We start from the raw sequence: 19,036 nt of genomic DNA on the forward strand, positions 1-19,036 counted from the left end.
CGTATTTAAGAGTGAAGGACTAGGTTAGTAAACTGTGGCAGTAAAGATATTAGCAGGGTGTTTGTGCCCCGAGTGGAAGTGTTCATTATCCTCCCCTGTTGATCTTTGTGTAACTGCCGTAGGGAGACTTTCCCGGACTAAGTTCCCACTCAAACATTTAAACATAAAAATTCTCCACATCACACACACACACACACATATATATATATATATATAGCCTATATATATATATATATATAGCCTATATATATATATATATATATAGCCTATATATATATATATATATATGTGTGTGTGTGTATGTGTTTATGTATATTTAATGTGTGTGTGAATCCCCATGTTGAATGTAATATACTATATAGAAGGTAATGTGAGTATTTATTAATTCTAATAGTCGTGCCTTCTGCGTCATGAGGCTCAATATTACACAGTATTCTAAAAGTTTTATTCCAGCTGTGACCAGGTTGGGGAATGATCCTAATCAGGTAGTTGAATCTGTGGAACTTCAAAAGTTCAAACTTGCAGTTAAAGTTTTTATGTTCAACGGGCTGACACGTCTCTTTATATAGTTTATTTAGGAAAGATCTATTTTAACGTTGTTACTGTTTTTAAAATGTTTTAATTGTTTATTGTTTCTCTTGTAGCTTATTTATTTCCTTTCCTAACTGGGCTATTTTTCCCTGTTGGAGCCTTTGGGCTTATGGCATCCTGTTTTTTTCCAACTAGGGCTGTAGCTTACCTAATAATAATAATAATAATAATAATGATAATAATAATAATAATAATAGTTGTATGACAGCCAGTGTAAGGTATACACTTCTGCACTTCTGTTTTTGTTTCAGATTTGATTGTTCACATTGCTTAAATGAAGTCATTGAGCAAATATCCGGTAATTATTAAGAGAGAGAGAGAGAGAGAGAGAGAGAGAGAGAGAGAGAGAGAGAGAGAGAAGGAAACAAGGTCAATTTGAAAAGAAAAAGAGAGAGAGAAGGAAACAAAGTCAATTTGAAAAGAAAAGAAGAGAGAGAGAGAGAGAGAGAGAGAGAGAGAGAGAGAGAGAGAAGGAAACGGTCAATTTGAAAAGAGAGAGAGAGAGAGAGAGAGAGAGAGACGTAAAGACAATTAAGAGAGAGAGAGAGGGGGGGGGGAAACGTAAAGACAATTAAGAGAGAGAGAGAGAGATATATACTCTCTCTAAAAGCTTGTTTCTTAGTCTTGGGGAACATTAGCCTTTCCACCAAATGTAAACAATCCGTTCGTTTTGAACGAAGGGTTGCAATTTCCCTACTAGGGATATTTCTGGTCAATTTTTAGTTGTTCTGGCCTTTAGGTGAGTGGATTTTAATTCTAGTTGTTTAAGAAATAATATAAATTATTTTACTCTTATTATTTATTAGTAAATAAATCAATGTTATGATATTCTGAAGTTTTGTCATTGTTTAGGCTAGCCTAAGCTAAACGCTGCCCCAGGCTATACGAGATTGTTTATTGTAAGTTATTATTGTGTTTATTGTTTATGATTGTGCGTTCTTGTTTGTCCAATATTCCCTTAAATTTAACCTCCTTGCTGTAACCAAAAAAATGCCATATGAGACACCTGTTGGATAATTACCAATTTTAAGAAAGCCAAAGGCAGTCCATGCAAGACTGGCGACGGCATTGACTGTATATCTTAACATATATATAAACATAAGAGTTGGTTATATTAATTATCTATTCTAGTTTTCATGTAGCCTAGGCTACGAAGGTTTTATTATTGTTACGGACAGAAAAAGTTTTTCTACTAAAAACCAGGTGTTTTATATAGAAAAGTGTCCGTTTTCTTCGAAAATGACACATTTGCACTGCAAATAAAACTTAATTATCTAAGAAATTATAATCAACGGGATTAATGTGCGTAGCTCATCATGTACTGCTTGCCAGTGCACGGGCTTGATGTTTTTCTTTTTCCACGAGCAAAGCGAGAGTACGGCAGAGCAAGAATCATAAGACTTATAAAAGAATATTCCCGTTCTTAGACGGTCTAACGTGTTTTTGGTTTGTTTGCTGTTGAAATGAAGGTCAAATTTGGTAAAAGCACATTATTTGCTACAGGAAAAACTATATTTCATGTTAAAAGTTGTTGTTCCGTCCGTAACTATAATTTTACCACTAGTACTGGTTACTTTGATGATAATATATATGGTTATTGTTAAACCTGGAACAATCATCAATTCTGAATGGTACATGGGTAACGTGTTTGCCTCGCATTTGCGTGGCAAGAGATGATCCCCGCCCAGGGCCGTGAGTTTAAGCTGTTTACTGGGGAGGCTACTGCTGTGGTAGGGCACCACAGTGGGGGGTTGGGCTTGCCCGGCTGACGTTCTGGTGAGCATCTATTCTGATGGAACTGGAACTGAAACCAGACACCTTTAACCTTTTAACCTTTAAATATTGGGTAAGGCTATACCTAAATATTGCGTATTTGAGGAGATTTGATTATTTACTGTTATTTCAGAGGGTAGATATGTAAAGTACTGTGTATGGGTCAAACTACTTATTTGACGATAAAAATGCTTGGAGACTTTCCGTAATGACGGACAAGACTTCCCGCGATCATATAACACCTCCTGATCTAAACTTCCCCACCTAACCTAACCTACAAGCTGTATCCTTACCTACTTATCCTGCGGGGGTCTAACACACCCTCTGTAACCCCTCTTAGATGCCGTATTTTTAGCGATAGGGTTGAAAATATGGGAGTTATGGGGCATGGCCGTCATCGTACATACACCGCAAGTGTTCTTAATAGTTACAGGGGCCATACGAGTCAGACCGCTAATCTGCACAAAAAGTTCCTTGGAAAAAAGTTATCTCTAAAAGTTACATTTTATGAGATATTCTTAAAATTAATTTCTCGTAAATCAGCATTCCTTTATCTTAGTAAAAAATTTTAAGTTCCTGGAGATATTTACTTGTGTCATGGACAGGTCTGGCTCAGTTATTTCCAGCCCTCTTCAATTGCATTATATTAGTGCTCATGAGTGCGCATTAACTGGTTGGAATTTTCATAATGAGGATAGAGAAAAGGGGTGTCTAAGAGGCCCTTAAGCAGCCAGGTAAGGATATGGCACTCTTAGTCATGTCCAGGATGAGTATGTTAGGTTATAATGTATATTGGTGGCGTGCAGTGTGAGCTGTTGAATTTGTCATGGATTTACGAAAATTTACAGCTCTTAGTATATTTGCAGCCCTCAGCTTGCTAAAAGGGGCCTCATTCAGGAAGCCTAAGCCGCAGCTTTTATCAAAATTATGATGATAATGAATCCCAAAGTTTACTTAGAAATATTTCATTCCAAATATCTTTAAAAGATAAACCATATTGGTTCTATGATAACTAGCTCTGCTCAACTACTGTAAGCAGTAATTGGTCAATGGTCTTCCAGAAACAAAAGATATCCATTCTTTTGGCCAATGTCAATGGCAGAAAGGAGAAGGAAGTTTATTTTTAGCATTTTCACTGTCCTTTATTGATGCAAGATAAAGCTCTTTTTATGTGACAGGCAGTTGCTTTGAATTAGTATGCACTTTGACATCATAATTAAACTTTTCTTGTGACATAAATATTCATCCAATTAAGCTGATTCTACAATGGCGTTTGTGATAGTGTTGACTAGATTAATCACCACCCAATGGAGGAGGTAGTGCTGTTAGTGCGCATCATGTATTGCATTGTATGCATTTTTAAAGATTTTGCAGTGTCCTTTCGTTCCCTGGCTGCACCACTCAGAAATTAGCCTTCTAGTTTCCTGCCGTTTGTGCTGCCTTTTTTGAGAGAACTAGAAGCTAAGGCTACCCCTCCCCCTGTGGCCTCAGTTCCAGTGTCTCCCCCGGTGACACCAGTGGTGGAAGGCATTTTTGTGACCCCGGTGATGTTACCCAAGGGATTGTAGCCAGAAGTCTTTCAACTTTTTCTCTGAGACCTGTGATAGCCGCTTAACAAGTAGTGTAGTGCTATTAGCTCCTCACAGAAGAAGAAGCATCATAGGCTATCTTTAGTAGCAGTTGTGGCGTTAGTCTAAGTTAAGAGCAAAAATGTCTGTCCTTTTCCTCTTTTCTTCCCCTCCCTTGGGGTGCAGTAGTTGGCATATCACATTGCTGAAATGGACACGGATGCAGCTAAGATGCCATATTGAGCTCTATTCTACCTTATGTAAAAGTAGAAGTTAGATCCCTCATCTTCCTAATGAGGGGGAGGATAGACATAAATGTAAACCCGTTAATCTATATTGGCTTTACATTCTGACGAGGTAACCCAGTCTGGATAAAGTACTGTATCATGAATTGTTTATCTTCCTAACAGCAGAAGCTTAAATCTATCTTAAACCATGTAAGTGGATGGAAGTTAGCACTCCTTCACCTTTTTAGGTAAGAGTGCTACGACATCCGAGATGTTATACCAGCCAGTTTGGTCGTAGGATAATTTTTCTATTAAAGGACGAAGGTTGTATCCATGTAGCGACATTTCACAAATGACTTGTATTTTTCCTAACTATACAAACCTGAGTCCTTTAACTTAACTTCCCGCCTCAATCCACCATGGAATTCCTAGTCGAAGGTCTTAAGTGGCTAATCAATGAGCTGAGGGGTACCGGGGGTTCCCCACCACCTGCCTGTAACTAGTGACACCTCTTTATATAATCTTTACAGCCAAGTTTTAAGCTTTGTTGAAATCATACACCAATTAAAAGACTCGGGTTTCTATACATACATACATACATACATATACCAAGACACTTCCCCCAATTTTGGGGGGTAGCCGACATCAGCAAATGAAACAAAACAAAAAGGGGACCTCTACTCTCTACGTTCCTCCCAGCCTGACAAGGGACTCAACCGAGTTCAGCTGGTACTGCTAGGGTGCCACAGCCCACCCTCCCCCGTTATCCACCACAGGGTTTCTATAGCGAGGAAAAATGTAAATTATTAAAAAAAAAGAAAAATTTTATTTTTCATAGCTAAGTAAACCTTTCCTTAAGTTAAACTTCCGTTCTCAAACATCCCTCTCAGTCTTGAGCTGAAAGGTCAAAGTGAGGATCTTCAGACTGGTGGAGGGACAGGGCCTCTCTCCCACTTGCCGTGGAACCAGCTTGCGCTGAAAACATCCCCCTATTTAAGGGATCCTGGTTTGTATAGCTTGAAAACCTACAAATCACTTTAAAAAAAGATTATATTAATAGAGGTAAGTTATGTGGGACCATGGTTGATGATGTAGCATCATTACTCTACTAACTTAGAAATTGTGTCTCAGGCTAAAGATCTACTCCCACTCCCAGATCGAATTCATAGGAGATTAGTTATGTGGGACCATGGTTGAGGCTATAGCTCCATTACTCCACAAACTTGGTAGTTGTGTCTCAGGCTAAAGATCTACTCCCACTCCCAGATCGAATTCATAGGAGATTAGTTATGTGGGACCATGGTTGAGGCTATAGTTCCATTACTCCACAAACTTGGTAGTTGTGTCTCAGGCTAAAGATCTACTCACACTGCTAGATCGAATTCATTAGAGAATCTTCATCCTTCTATCATCATCATCATCATGATCTCCTCCTACACCTATTGACGCAAAGCGCCTCTGTAAGATTTTGCCAGTCGTCTCTATCTTGAGCTTTTAAATCAATACTTCTCCATTCATCATCTCCTACTTCACGCTTCATAGTCCTCAGCCATGTAGGCCTGGGTCTTCCAAATCTTTCAGGGCCTTGTGGAGCTCAGTAGAAAGTTTGGTGAACTAATCATTGTATGTACTGTAGAAAATATCTGAATCATTGTATGTACTGTACTGTAGACTTTTCTTTAGATGACTTCTGTATTCTTACAGTCTTCCCTGTTTCAGTTCCAGTGATCAATCTGGATGTTGACGACATCATGATATCATGTGGGGACGCACAGGAGTATGTTCCGTACGGAAGGGATTATATTCAGCATCATCCGGGAGAGGTTCGGCTGCAGTCTTCACATTCGTGCCCTACACCACCTCATTTAGACCTTCTGCGACAACTGAACACAGTTTCTTTGAATGGTTCGAAGGTAAGTACAGGTATCCACTTATAAGAGATTATATTTATTTTATTATGTAAGGAGACTGATGTAAAAATCCTGCATTGTGTAAAGGAAGTTTTCAATTCTTTGGAAGGTATATGATAGCCAAGTATTATATTGCATTGTCAAGCTTTTCATGAAAGTTGTTAAGATTTTAAGTTATGGATATCTTCAAGTTGTTTTAACATTTGATTCATCTATGCCTTGTCTTTGAAGGGCTTTCAATACTGCTGAAATTTTTACAGAATCAAAAGCTTTCCCATAGCCTATAAATGCTATACATTTATGGTACTTGTTCCTGTATTACTGTATATAAAAAAGTGTAAATGTGGATACTTAATAAAGTTTGCTGTACTAAAGTTAAATACCAACAAAGTTAAAATAAAACCTTTACCTATCTCTTTCTCATATGGAGGAAGACCTTATTATTGGAGCCCCACTTTCCAATTATGGTGTAATATATTAGGTCTTATTACTATAATCAAATAACCACCGTTCACTTTGAAAAATTTTTGGACCAAGAATAGCTATAAAAAATTTCATCAAAGAAAGATGGTGTCATTGCAGAAAACATATGTAGTTGGTTGGGTATTTTACTCTAGATATTTATAATTTGATCTGGTCTGTTGTTAAACCAATAGTTGTCTTTTTATGTTTGTCTTGCACTATTCATGAAAAAGTTAAGAGCTGAATTTTATGACCCAGGAAGATATAATGCAGTATACCATACATTATATTCTGTACCGTAATGTATTAGAACTGCAAGGATGCTTGAATGGATGGTGATGATTTGACAGAAGAGGAAGTAAACATTATCATATGCTATATTACTTTATTAGGACTGGTGGGACGTCCGAATCAGTGGCGATGGTTTGACAGAGGAGGAAGTTTATGTCTGTGGGCCAACAATGATTTGGTCACGAGGACACGCAGGTCAGTCTGGATGTCGTCAGATTATCAAATGCATCACTTGTGACTCTCCAATCCAGCAAGTTGCATTCACAACCTTCTACACGTACCCAGATAAGCCAACGCTGTTAGGAGAATCTGTTCCTGAGGAGCCTACAGGTATGTTTATGATAATATTTGTGGAGTATGGTATTCTAATTTGTTTTTATGCTTACAAACCTTTCGTCCTTTAAACATGTCTTCAGTGGAGCTTGAACAGCTGTTAAATTTGTTAACAACAGGTGGTGACTGCAGACGAGTAGCTCTCCTCCACACCTGTTTAAAGCTCTTATCTTTTATTTTTAGGTGCAAGAAGTATGGACGTACTCTTGCATCCTTACCAAACTTTTTCCTCTTTCTTTTTCTTACAGGAAGTGAATACTGGGTGTTGCTTGTGAAACAAGAAATACATACTTTTCAGGCAAAGGGTGGATGTTGCAACCTTGTTTATGGCTAAATTTGGTTTAGATTTAGGCACACACTGTTTCTTGTATGGTGCATGAGTGTTCACAATCATCCATGTGCTGAATGTAGGTCGTTATCTGTGGAAGGGCAGGCGTAAAAGTTGAGGAGGGGCAAGAGAGCTGTGCCTTCTCTTGGGTCTGTCTTGGCCATACCCAAGAACACACTGAGGAGGTCTTCCGCCTCTTCTGTTCTCTCATTGGGTGTGCCTTCTAGCACTGTTTCTGTGCGTATACCCCTGGCTTGGTCCCCATGGTGTATGCATCAGGAGTAAACTCTTAGAGATACGTCAGCAGACTTTTCAGGTTTTGATGAAGTGGGGTTCCCGTATTGTTTTCCACACCCCATTGGAAGTTGGAGGCTCTTCTTCCATTGCCGTTAAATATGCAAACGAGTATTGTGACCCATCATCGATGGCTTGGGCCTCAGTAGGTCTTGCAGTGAGGTAGTCCATGACCTTGTAGAGAGAGCTGGTAGTTAAGGCTACTTTTTCCACGGTGCCTCCACTGCTGGTGACACCAGTAGTGAAAGGCCTGGTTGGTGTGTGGTGCCCCTTCCAAAGCCCAGAAGGACTGTAAAGGCTTGTCCTGTAACATGAGTGGTGGTGAGAAAGCCCCAGCACCTAAGGGTGTTATACTAAATGTAGGGTGTACTCCCCGTTGCTGTCTACCTGTCGTTAATTGCCATGTAATAAATTCAATGGTCATTCCAGCTCTACTGAAGACATGGTCCTTATTTTAAAGGACTCAGGTTTGTATAGCTAAGAAAAATATAAAATACATTTAGAAATTTTCTTCTGCTTTTTATCACTATGTATACAGTATTTCCACTGAATCAGTCATTCATGCCAAATATCATAAGAATATCGATAATTTTAATTTCTTATTTTTGTAAGTATTAAAAACTGTTTCAAGAAATCAAAATGCAGTCTATAATTAGTGAAGGTTCATAGAGATTTCAGTGTTGTTGATTTAAAAAGAAGTATGAACTTAATTCTTGTATTTCCATTTTAGGCTGGAGGAACGTAGAGAGTAGAGGTCCCCTTTTTTGTTTTGTTTCTTGTTGATGTTGGCTACCCCCCAAAATTGGGGGAAGTGCCTTTGGTATATGTATGTATTTCCATTTTTCAAGTTGATGGCAACAGTTTTGTTTGCTCTTCTTGATATTGTATGATTTTTTCAGGAACCCCTTTACCTAGCATTTGCATCGTTGAAAGTGATACCCTGACTGCTTACACAGATGATGGAGAGGATTATTCAGTTTCTCTTCCATTTCCAGTAAGTACAGCAGCTTTATACTCGCATGTAGATGGTTAATTGGAATCACACATGTATTTGCTCATGTATGTTCCAAAGATATAGGCTATATGATAGGGAGAGTAATAAAATTCCAATTATGAGCTTAATAATTAATGACTGTAATTACCAACAGTACACTTTGCCCTATATTTTTTTGATATTCAGATTGCCGAAATGTAACTTCATTTCATAAAAGACCCTTTTAATACTACACAGCATTTTAGACATTTTATTCATGCAGTTACCAAATTATGGAATGATCCACCTAACCAAATACTGCAGTTAAGATTGTGGAAACTCAAAACTTCTAACTTACGTGTATTGCAAATGCTTTATTGATGGGCAGTTTGACATCCTGTAAGTCTTTTCATAGTACATCTTTTGCCTTTTTACTTCAAATGTTTTTGTTCCAATGTAAAGTATTATACAAACCTTTCATTCTTTAAGATGAGGAATTGCCTCCAGCAGAGCTGAAATGGTCATGGAAATTGTTAACGAGGCACTTAATGACAGATGTTAATGAGGTACTTAATGACAGATGGTGAGTGCATGCAAGTAGCCTCAACCACCTGTCAGACAAAGACTGCCCACTTTTGTCTTTGGCTGAAACGAGTATGGACGTACTGTTGAGTCCTATTCAAGGCTGTGTATTCATTTTTTTACCTTTTAGAGTGAATGGTTGATAATGCAACTTTGGAATAATAATGGAACTAAGCAAGAATATTTGTTTAATTTTGGATAAACTGGTCATTCATGCACTCTACTTTGGAGCATATTGTTTGCAATTATCCATGTTTTACATTGTAGATCGTGGCCTCCCAATGGGATTGCGGTTTTGTTGAGGAGCTGGAAGCTAAGTCGTTTTCGGCATTATTCTGGCAAGCCCCATGCATTGCTTGAAAGACTTAAGCACTGCACTCCTGATCGAGTTCACCATTTGCTGAAGCCTTTGCATATTATGCACCTGGCTTAGGCCGAGGAAGTGTGCTTCAAGAGGAGGGAGAATTCAGATCTACATTGTCGAGTTTTTCAGGTTTTGCAGACTGCCGAAGGTGAGTGACGTAAGGAAGGCTTGGCCCTGTGCTACAGCATTCTGGGTCCTATGCATGGGGCCATGACCATGGCTCGTGTCACTCCCACCTTGTGGTTACGACCTGGGTTCCCCTGGCTACCCAGTAACCAGATGAGACAGTTACATGGCCCTGGGCCGGCCCACGTACACCTATTGGCCATGTGTTGCAAGAGATAAAGTGCTTGCCTTCACCCATCTTACCTGGACAATGGATTACTACTCCTTCTTTGGACTACATACTGTAATATCCAGTGTTGAGAAGATGGGCCTCTCGAGGTCGTCTTTGCGTAAAGCTGACGGCTGCAGGTCTGTGGCAAAGGATGCTCAGCCTTTGTCTCTTGGTCATGACGCTCTTTTTCTTGAGAAGAGGGTGGATCTCTGGAGCAGCCCGCTGGACCCTCTACTTCTGGGAAGTATAAGGGTACTTGGGGTCCTTTTGCTCTACAAGTACCAAACCTGGGACTATTACAATGGAAGCATGAAAATCTGAGTCCTATTGTTCCTTTGTGGACTTTCTGGCACTCGTCGATGTTGGGCCTTGGTCATTGACTAGCATTTCCTTGCTCCTCAAGGGGCAAGGCATTATCTTGAGATTCCTTGGTTGGATCTCGCTAGTTGGACATGGATCGAGATAACAGTCAGATCTGTGGACCTGAGAACTCTCTCACTTCCGATCAACCAAACAAGATCCTGCCACACCCACTCTCGAGACATTAAGGTCGTTTGTGTCAGTGTATGCACTGTCGGGGGAATTCTCCATGGAGAGACTTAGAGAAGGCACATCCTTCTCGTACTCTTGAGTTGGTGGACTTGAGCTTCTGCCATTGCCACCCTCCAAGCTGTCTTTTGGCTTGACAGTGGTCAGGCATGGGATGTACTAGAGAAATTGTTGAGCATATGCCAACCTGCCAGGAGTATTTGAACTACAGTACTAATAATTTAACTGTGTTAGGTGTTACATCTTGTGGATCTCCACCGATACACAATTACGCTTTTCAGAAGTATGGGCGTATAATGAAACAAGTTATTTGTAAATTAGCATTTACTGATTTTATCACATAAATTATAAAACTAATTAGAATTTGATAAAAACAAACTTGCAATTACAAGAACAGACAATGCAGGTATTTCAGGATTTTAAGATTTCCATTTCAAGAAATTTTAAAATACTGTACTAATGTTTTTCTTAACCAAATTATGTTCTACTACTTGACCTCTATTTTGCTTTCAGTTTTTCCAAGAAATTTTTGTTTTTAACAGAATTTGAAATAAATTTTAGTTAATGAATTATTTTGAATGTACAAACTGAGTTACCTCATGAATACAATGAGCGAGTAGCAGTTGAATGAGGCACATGTAGCATATTATTGATATGCTAAAATATTGTCCTAAAGCTCATTAATGAGTTTAAATGTCTTCATTCTTGTCACAAATGCTAATAAAGAATAGAATGTTTTTGCGTAGTGGTGTAAAATGTAAAAATCAAATTTGAATGCTGTAAATAGCAGATGATTAATGTAGACTTCTTTCCAGGTGAGAAGAGTATGGCCCTGCAGATATGGAATTATTCTGGAACGGCAAGTGCCTGCCTATGAAATTGCTTCGCCAAAGTCAGACAGAGAGAAATTGCCTTTGCTTTACAGTCTTTTGCATCCGTTGGATGAAATCAATCCATTGCTGAGTAAAACTAGTAAGTTAACTCGTAGTTTACTCTCTTAAAAATAAAAGGATCGCAATAGTACTGTTTTATAGAAAGAACTTCAAACTTTTTAAATACTCTTTTGTTGAGCATTTTTGTATAATTCTGGTTTCATATTTTATGTTCTGCTTTTCAAATTCATTATTTATATTATAGTGTTCTCTGTACTTGGTTTTTATGTCCATACTTGGTTGCAATTATTATCATTATTGTTATTATTACTTGCTAAGCTACAACCCTAGTTGGAAAAGCAGGATGCTATAGGCCCAAGGGCTTCAACAGAGAAAACAACTCGGTGAGGAAAGGAAATAAAGAAACTACAAGAGAAGGAATTAAAATTTAGAATGAAATATTATAAGAACAGTAACAACATTAAAATAAATCTTTCATATATAAACTAAACACTTTAAAAAACCAGAGGAAGAGAAGTAATATAGAATAGTGTGCCCAAGTGTACTCTCAAGCAAGAGAATTCCAGTTGGACCCTTGGATTTGTAGCATTCTGCCTTTCTTAAAAAGGCTGCAGTGTGACTTATGATACTAATGACAATGACGGTGATGATACTGTATTTGTAACAGTAAGGATCATAATGATACCATAACCAAAGGTGCATCTCATATAGCCTGGTTAAATGTAACCATTTTATTTCTGATGTTAACATCTCTAAAATCCTTCATCATTAGTAAATATAAAACATTGAAACTTTTATGTTTGGTTTCCTCATCTGCAGGTTACAGTGGATCAGGAGGTGCCGTATTTATGAACGATTTATCTCAGCAGATTGTTTTTATTTCTGGCGATCCATCTCTTTGTATCCTTTATAATTCAAGCAACAACACTCACACGTTTTGGAAAGTTCGTCGCGCCACTTCTGAAGTAAGCTTTACGACATGTGTTCTGAGATTCATTTGTTGGTAATTTTTTTTGCGGGAAGTGCAATTTGTTTTGCTGTCATTGATTTTAGCCTTCTGGAAGCGTTGTAAACGTTACAGAGGCTGTCTCAGTAAAGATTTGCCATCAAATTATCCTCCTAATTTCTCAATCTTTTTTTCTACTTTCTCCTTCCAAATACTCTACCATCAGATTATTCTCCTAATTTCTCAATCTTCTTCTCTACCTTCTCCATGCTAATACTCTACCATCAGATTATTCTCCTAATTTCTCAATCTTCTTCTCTGCTTTCTCCTTCCAAATACTCTACCATCAGATTATTCTCCTAATTTCTCAATCTTCTTCTCTGCTTTCTCCATGCTAATACTCTACCATCAGATTATTCTCCTAATTTCTCAATCTTCTTCTCTGCCTTCTCCATGCTAATACTCTACCATCAGATTATTCTCCTAATTTCTCAATCTTCTTCTCTGCTTTCTCCTTCCAAATACTCTACCATCAGATTATTCTCCTAATTTCTCAATCTTCTTCTCTGCTTTCTCCATGCTAATACTCTACCATCAGATTATTCTCCTAATTTCTCAATCTTCTTCTCTGCTTTCTCCATGCTAATACTCTACCATCAGTTTATTCTCCTAATTTCTCAATCTTCTTATCTGCTTTCTCCTTCCAAATACTCTACCATCAGATTATTCTCCTAATTTCTCAATCTTTCTTTCTACTTTCTCTTCCAAATACTCTACCATCAAATTCTCCTAATTTCTAAATCTTCCTTTCTGCTTTCTCCTTCCTAATACTCTACCATCCATGTAGGCCTGGGTCTTCCAACTCTTCTAGTGCCTTTTGGAGCCCCGTTGAAAGTTTGATGAACTAATCTCCCTTGGGAAGAGAAAGTGATTTGGATTCATACTATTTTAACTCTTTTACCCCCACCATAAGGTTAAATTTCGAGCACATTTTGCTATATATTTTTTTTGAATTGCTCTAACAGGCTTAATTTTTGTCCTAGAGAGGTCAGGTTGGTCTCATTCTTTTGGAAAATGCCTGAAGTTTCTCATAAAATTATCAAAAATATGAAAAAACGTGTAATTAACAGTGTTTTGCAACCAGTATGTTCTTTGGGGGAGAAAGTGTTAAGAAAATTAAAGCCCCACCTTTCCACGGAAAATGGTTTTTTCCAACACGAATACTTACCTCGAACTACTTTCTTAGGAGTTACCTGTAATCTCCTCTCTACCGACCAGAGTTTTGTGTAGGATACCCTAAAACCCGTTTTCTATGGAGGGCTATCTCGGGTGTAAGAGAACGTGCCCCGAGGGTAGCTTTTGCGCTAGGTCGAGGTCCGCTTGGGTCATGAGCGTCAGTAAGTTCTCTGGTCGCGACGTGTCACCACGTCGCTCTCGTTCCCTCTCGACCCTTTGTGTGCGACGCGTGTGTCCCACGTGTTTACCGCGTGGTAACTTGTGCTTATCCCTTGTGTTCCTGTGTGTTCACTTCCCTTCCTTGTGCTTCCCCAGTGTATTCCTTTAATTCCCTGCGTTCCTGTGTCTTGTGTTTGTGCGTTATGGAGCAGATCCGCCGTTGTCCTGGGCCTAGAGCCGGAAAATCGTGTGGAGCGTTCCTCTCCAAACCTGAAGTGGACCCTCACTCCCTTTGCTCTTCCTGTAGGGGCAAAGTTTTTTCGTCTTCGGATACGTGCCTCGAGTGTGTTGGTTGGAGTGATATTCAGTGGGTGCGTTACGGCACGAAGAAGAAGAAATCGTCGAAGCGTTCACCCAGAAAAGCTAGTGTTTCTTCGCCGCTACCGTCGCCCAGTGAACGGTCCGACAGGGCTTCTGTCTCGCCTTCCCCTACCCAGAGTAGGGGACGAGGTAAGTCCATCGTGGGGAAGCAACCGAGCATTCTTCCCCAGGAGTCTGGTGAATGTGAAGTGGGGGTTGCGGGGCCTTCTCGGGCTAGTGAGGAGCCCGGTAGTGCTGTGTCCGGGAGCTCTGGAGACTCGGCCCTTGTGCTTGGGGGGCACGTTTCCTCCGATGACCCCTTGTGGTGTAGCAACGTTGTTTCTGTGTCTTCGCCCCCTTCATGGGCCTGTGTTTCAGGTTCTTCAGCAGGCGGCGACAACCAGGGTAAGTTAGGTTCCGCAGGGAGTGATGCCTTCGAATGGAAGCTCCCTAAGACACCAGGTAGGTCCCCTATGCGGATGGAAGAGGGCCTGGATTCCTGGTTCCCTAGTGTTGGGCGCCAACCCTCGTTTCCAACCCCTCTCACGGAAGTTCCTGAAGAATTCCTGCAACCCTCTACCTCGGGTACACAACGAGTCGCGAAGACCCCCGCGGTCCCCGCTCCCGCCCACCGTACGGTAGGTACAGTGACGTTGGGCTCCTCAGAGGAGTCTTTCTCGTCGGGAGAAGAAGCCAGGAGGAAACATCGGCGTCGGAGGGAGCGGTCCAGGAGCAGGCGTTCCTGCTCAAGATCACGTTCCAGGTACAGCAGGAGGCGCTCCCGTTCTCCACGAAGAAAACACAGGAGGAGTAGGTCACCCGATGGCGATTGGGTTTTCGTACCCCGTAAGTCGGAGATACAGTGTCCCCCGGACCGGCGGTCCAGGGATTTCTCGCCAAGGAGACCATCCTCCAAGCATGGTTATGACCCTCGCAGGGAGATACGCGATAAGGCCTCTGCAGGCAGGCGTAAGACCGCGAAGCCTCCGGTTCACCCCGCCCAGCGGGGGGAACCGCGCTTCCTTACGGGCAGCCTGGCCGAACCAGCCCAACTGGTGCGGCCCTCGGACCTTAAGGAACGGTTCCCGCTGTTGGGTCAGCCCACGGGATCCGCGTCCTCGTCCCCCAGGGAACATGATCGGACACTAGTCCTCGCCGGTTCGGCGATGCCTGTCCTAACCCCCGCCCCTGGTGCGGAGACCTCCGCCGGGGAGGACCAGTACCTCTGCAGGGGAGTGCCTGTTGTGCCAGGACCAAGGCGCCCGATGGGAGTGCCCGGTGACCCGGCTCCCCGGGCTCAAGCCGAAGCTTCGGCCGACGGTAGAGAGGGTTCCCTGACGGAGGACTCGGCCTATAGAAGAGTGATTGGCCTAATCAGGAGGCATCACAAGATTGAAGAACCGGCAGCTACCGATGAGAACTATTGGAGGTCCAGCCTTATCCGGCTGATGCAGGCCCCTGCCCAGCCAAAAACTTCCCTGGCTCTTCCTTTAGCCCGGGATCTCGTCCTGGGACAGGAGCACATGGATAGAGTGGTGGCAGGTAATGCCGAAGCCCCCAAGACTCAGAGCTCTTCTAAGTTGCTCCAGGGACTCAAAACGCAGAGCAAGGTCTATGTACCAGAAGGACGACGGCCGGGAGCCTGCAAATTAGAACCTTCTCTAGACATTCTGGGGCAGGGCGTCTCGGAGGACAGAGCCTCTTCAGCCCCAGTCTGTTTTTCTCCATCGGAGGCTGCGATGATGGAGGAAATGTCTAGGGACCTGGTACACGTCTCCTCTTGGCTAGACTGGTGGGCTTCCACTTTAGTAGGGGTGCAAGCTACCTTCGACCCTACAGACCCGGAACAGCAAAGCCTCCTGAGGGAACTTATCACCTCCGGGGGCAAGACTCTTAAGTTCCTGACTTACCAGTCCCTCGCCCTGACAGCAAATTGGGTGCTTCGCAAGAGAGACACCATCCTGGCGAAGGTGTCCCGAAAGGTCCCAGACAGAGAGGCGCGGGCCATGAGGAGCCTTCCTTTGTGGGGTGACTCCTTGTTCCCCTTAAAGGACTTGGAAACGATCATGGAGAAAGTGTCTAAAAGGAAAGAATTAAACACACCCAGGCCTACGCCGATAAGGAGACCGCCCTACAAGAGGTCAGTCTCAGACAGTGCCGCGACGTCTCAGGCCTCTCCTAGCATGACGAAGCGAGAAGCTCCTTCTTCCTCCTGGGCCTCAGCGCCTCAGCCCCCCCGTAGAAGAGCCCCAGCAGCTTCAGCCTCCTTTAGGACAGGTTATTCTGCCTCCAGGAGAGGCCGTTCAGGCCGCTCCTCCAGGAGGAAATAGAGTGGGAGGCCCCATATCCCTGCCCAAGCCTCAGGTTGGGGGATGCCTCAGACTATATTGGCAAGCATGGAAAGCTCACGGAGCAGAGCCCTGGACAGTGTCCGTACTGAAGGAGGGCTACAGGTTACCGTTCTTAGCAGAACCCCCCCCCTCTAATTCCGGCCATCCGGTCGGAGTGACTGGTTCCCAAGGATCCGTTGAAGAGGGCCGCCCTTCAAGAGGAGGTGTCCTCCATGTTAGAGAAGGGCGCATGGAGGAGATCCTACACCCAGGTCCAGGTTTCTACAGTCGTCTGTTCCTGGTGGAAAAAGCGACAGGGGGGTGGAGTCCGGTTATAGATCTGTCGGCTCTCGTCAAATTCATAAGGAAGACGGACTTCAAAATGGACACTCCGAAGTCAGTCCTGCTGTCCTTGAGGGAGAAAGATTACATGATGACCATAGACCTCAAGGACGCTTACTTCCAAATTCCGGCCCACCCCTCGAGTCGGAAGTTTCTCCTGGTAAAATGGGGTACCCAGATCCTGCAATTCAAGACCCTTTGCTTCGGATTGTCAACAGCGCCCCAAGTATTCACGAGAGTCTTCACGACAGTCTCAGTGTGGGCTCACGAACGAGGCATTCGCCTCATCCGGTACCTGGACGACTGGTTGCTTCTTTCCTCCTCAAAGGACCTCTTGAAGGAGCAAGGGATGAAACTTCTCCAGTTTTGCAAGGATCTGGGTATCGTGATCAACCCGGAAAAATCGAACCTATCCCCCTCCACCAGAATTACCTATTTGGGGATGACACTAGATACCCTTCTGGGAAAAGCATTTCCTTCGGAAGACAGAATAAGCAATCTGATAGAGATCCTTCGTCCGTTCCTATCGGGGCAACCCAGGAGAGTGAAGGACTGGCAAAGACTAATAGGGCATCTGGTGTCATTTGAAAAACTGGTTCCCCAGGGGAGAATCAGGCTCAGAGCCGTCCAATGGAACCTGAAGAACCTCTGGTGCCAACTGGACTCGCAACAATAACTAATCCCAGTCCTACCAAACACAATGCCCTCCCTGGAATGGTGGCATTGCCGATCGAACTCGCTCAAGGGGATGCCCTTCGCGAACGACCCTCCCGAGTTACTTCTGTTCACAGACGCCTCCAACCAGGGATGGGGAGCCCATCTCCTCGACGAGACAGCGAGAGGAACCTGGATGGACGGGGAAAAAAACCTACACATCAATGTCCTAGAGTTGAAGGCAGTCCAGAAAGCTTGCCTACACTTCGTAGATCTACTAAGGGGAAACACTGTGGCGTTGATGTGCGACAACGCCACAGTGGTAGCGTACATAAAGAAACAAGGAGGTTTGAAGTCAAGGGAATTGTGCGATCTTGCCCTAGAGATTCTAGATTGGGCAGAAACGAACCAGGTTGTGTTATTAGCAAGGTTCATCCCCGGGAAAAAGAACATGCTGGCCGACGGTCTCAGCAGGATGGGTCAAATAGTAGGGACAGAATGGTCCCTCCTTCCAGAAGTAGCCAAGCTCATCATCCAACATTGGGGTTCCCCGGTGATGGACCTCTTTGCAACCAAACTGAACGCGCAACTTCCCGTGTATTTTTCGCCTGTCCCAGACCCGAAGGCAGCCTTGGAGGATGCCTTTCAACACAGGTGGGACAACCTAGACGTGTACGCTTTTCCCCCCTTCACGTTGATAAGGCAAGTACTCAACAGAGTAAGGACTGCCCGGAACTTAAGGATGACTTTGGTAGCGCCCTGGTGGCCGGAGAGAGAGTGGTTTGCAGACCTAAAAGACCTGGCGAGTCAACCTCCGTGGCCACTCCCCGACAGGTCAGATCTTCTACAACAACCGCATTTTCTCAGATTTCACGACAACCCACAGTCTCTACGTCTTCACGCCTGGAGACTATCGAGCGACTCCTGAAGAAGGAGGGGTATTCATCAGCTACTGCTAAGAGGATGTCGCTATACCTGAGAAGGTCGTCGGCAGCAGTCTACCAAGCTAAGTGGGCCTCCTTCACGAAGTGGTGCGCTTCGAGGCACATTAAACCCCTCAAAGCCTCGGTCCCAGACATAGCGGATTTTCTGGTATATCTCAGGGACAAAATGGGAATGTCAATCCCAGCCATAAAAGGAGTACGGGCCGCCTTGGGTCAAGTCTTCCTCCTGAAGGGCATCGACCTGGGTTCCTCTAGGCACATCTCGATGCTTGTCAGGATCTTCGAGCAGTCCTGCCCCCCACAAGCAGTTAGGGTACCTCAGTGGGACTTAGCTAGGGTCCTGAAGATGTTAAGTGGCCCCCCCTTCAAACCAATGAAAGATATCGTAGACAGGGATCTCACTCTCAAGACAGTCTTTTTGCTAGCCGTGGCTTCCGCTAAAAGAGTGGGGGAGATCCATGGGCTGTCTTATGACGTCTCTCATTCGAGGGGGTGGAAGGAAATATCTTTCAAGTTCGTTCCTTCCTTTGTGGCGAAGACCCAGAATCCAGCTGTCTGGGATCCTAAATTCGAAGGTTTCTCTCTGCCAG

At 43.0% G+C, this 19,036-nt stretch overlaps 1 protein-coding gene across 1 annotated transcript in view; it reads left to right on the forward strand.

Moving 5' to 3' along the window:
• The first annotated feature begins 1,176 nt into the window (after window positions 1-1,176).
• Window positions 1,177-19,036, forward strand: part of shtd (shattered) — a 59,571-nt gene continuing 41,711 nt past the window's right edge. The window contains exons 1-6 of the mRNA XM_068374971.1: window positions 1,177-1,330; window positions 5,879-6,072; window positions 6,924-7,152; window positions 8,677-8,771; window positions 11,398-11,554; window positions 12,295-12,440. Of these exons, the coding sequence (XP_068231072.1) occupies window positions 5,911-6,072; window positions 6,924-7,152; window positions 8,677-8,771; window positions 11,398-11,554; window positions 12,295-12,440 (789 nt within the window). The 5' untranslated portion in view covers window positions 1,177-1,330; window positions 5,879-5,910. The remainder of the gene's footprint in view (window positions 1,331-5,878; window positions 6,073-6,923; window positions 7,153-8,676; window positions 8,772-11,397; window positions 11,555-12,294; window positions 12,441-19,036) is intronic.

Source organism: Palaemon carinicauda, chromosome 6 (assembly GCF_036898095.1).
Source record: "Palaemon carinicauda isolate YSFRI2023 chromosome 6, ASM3689809v2, whole genome shotgun sequence".
NCBI classification, from domain to species: domain Eukaryota; kingdom Metazoa; phylum Arthropoda; class Malacostraca; order Decapoda; family Palaemonidae; genus Palaemon; species Palaemon carinicauda.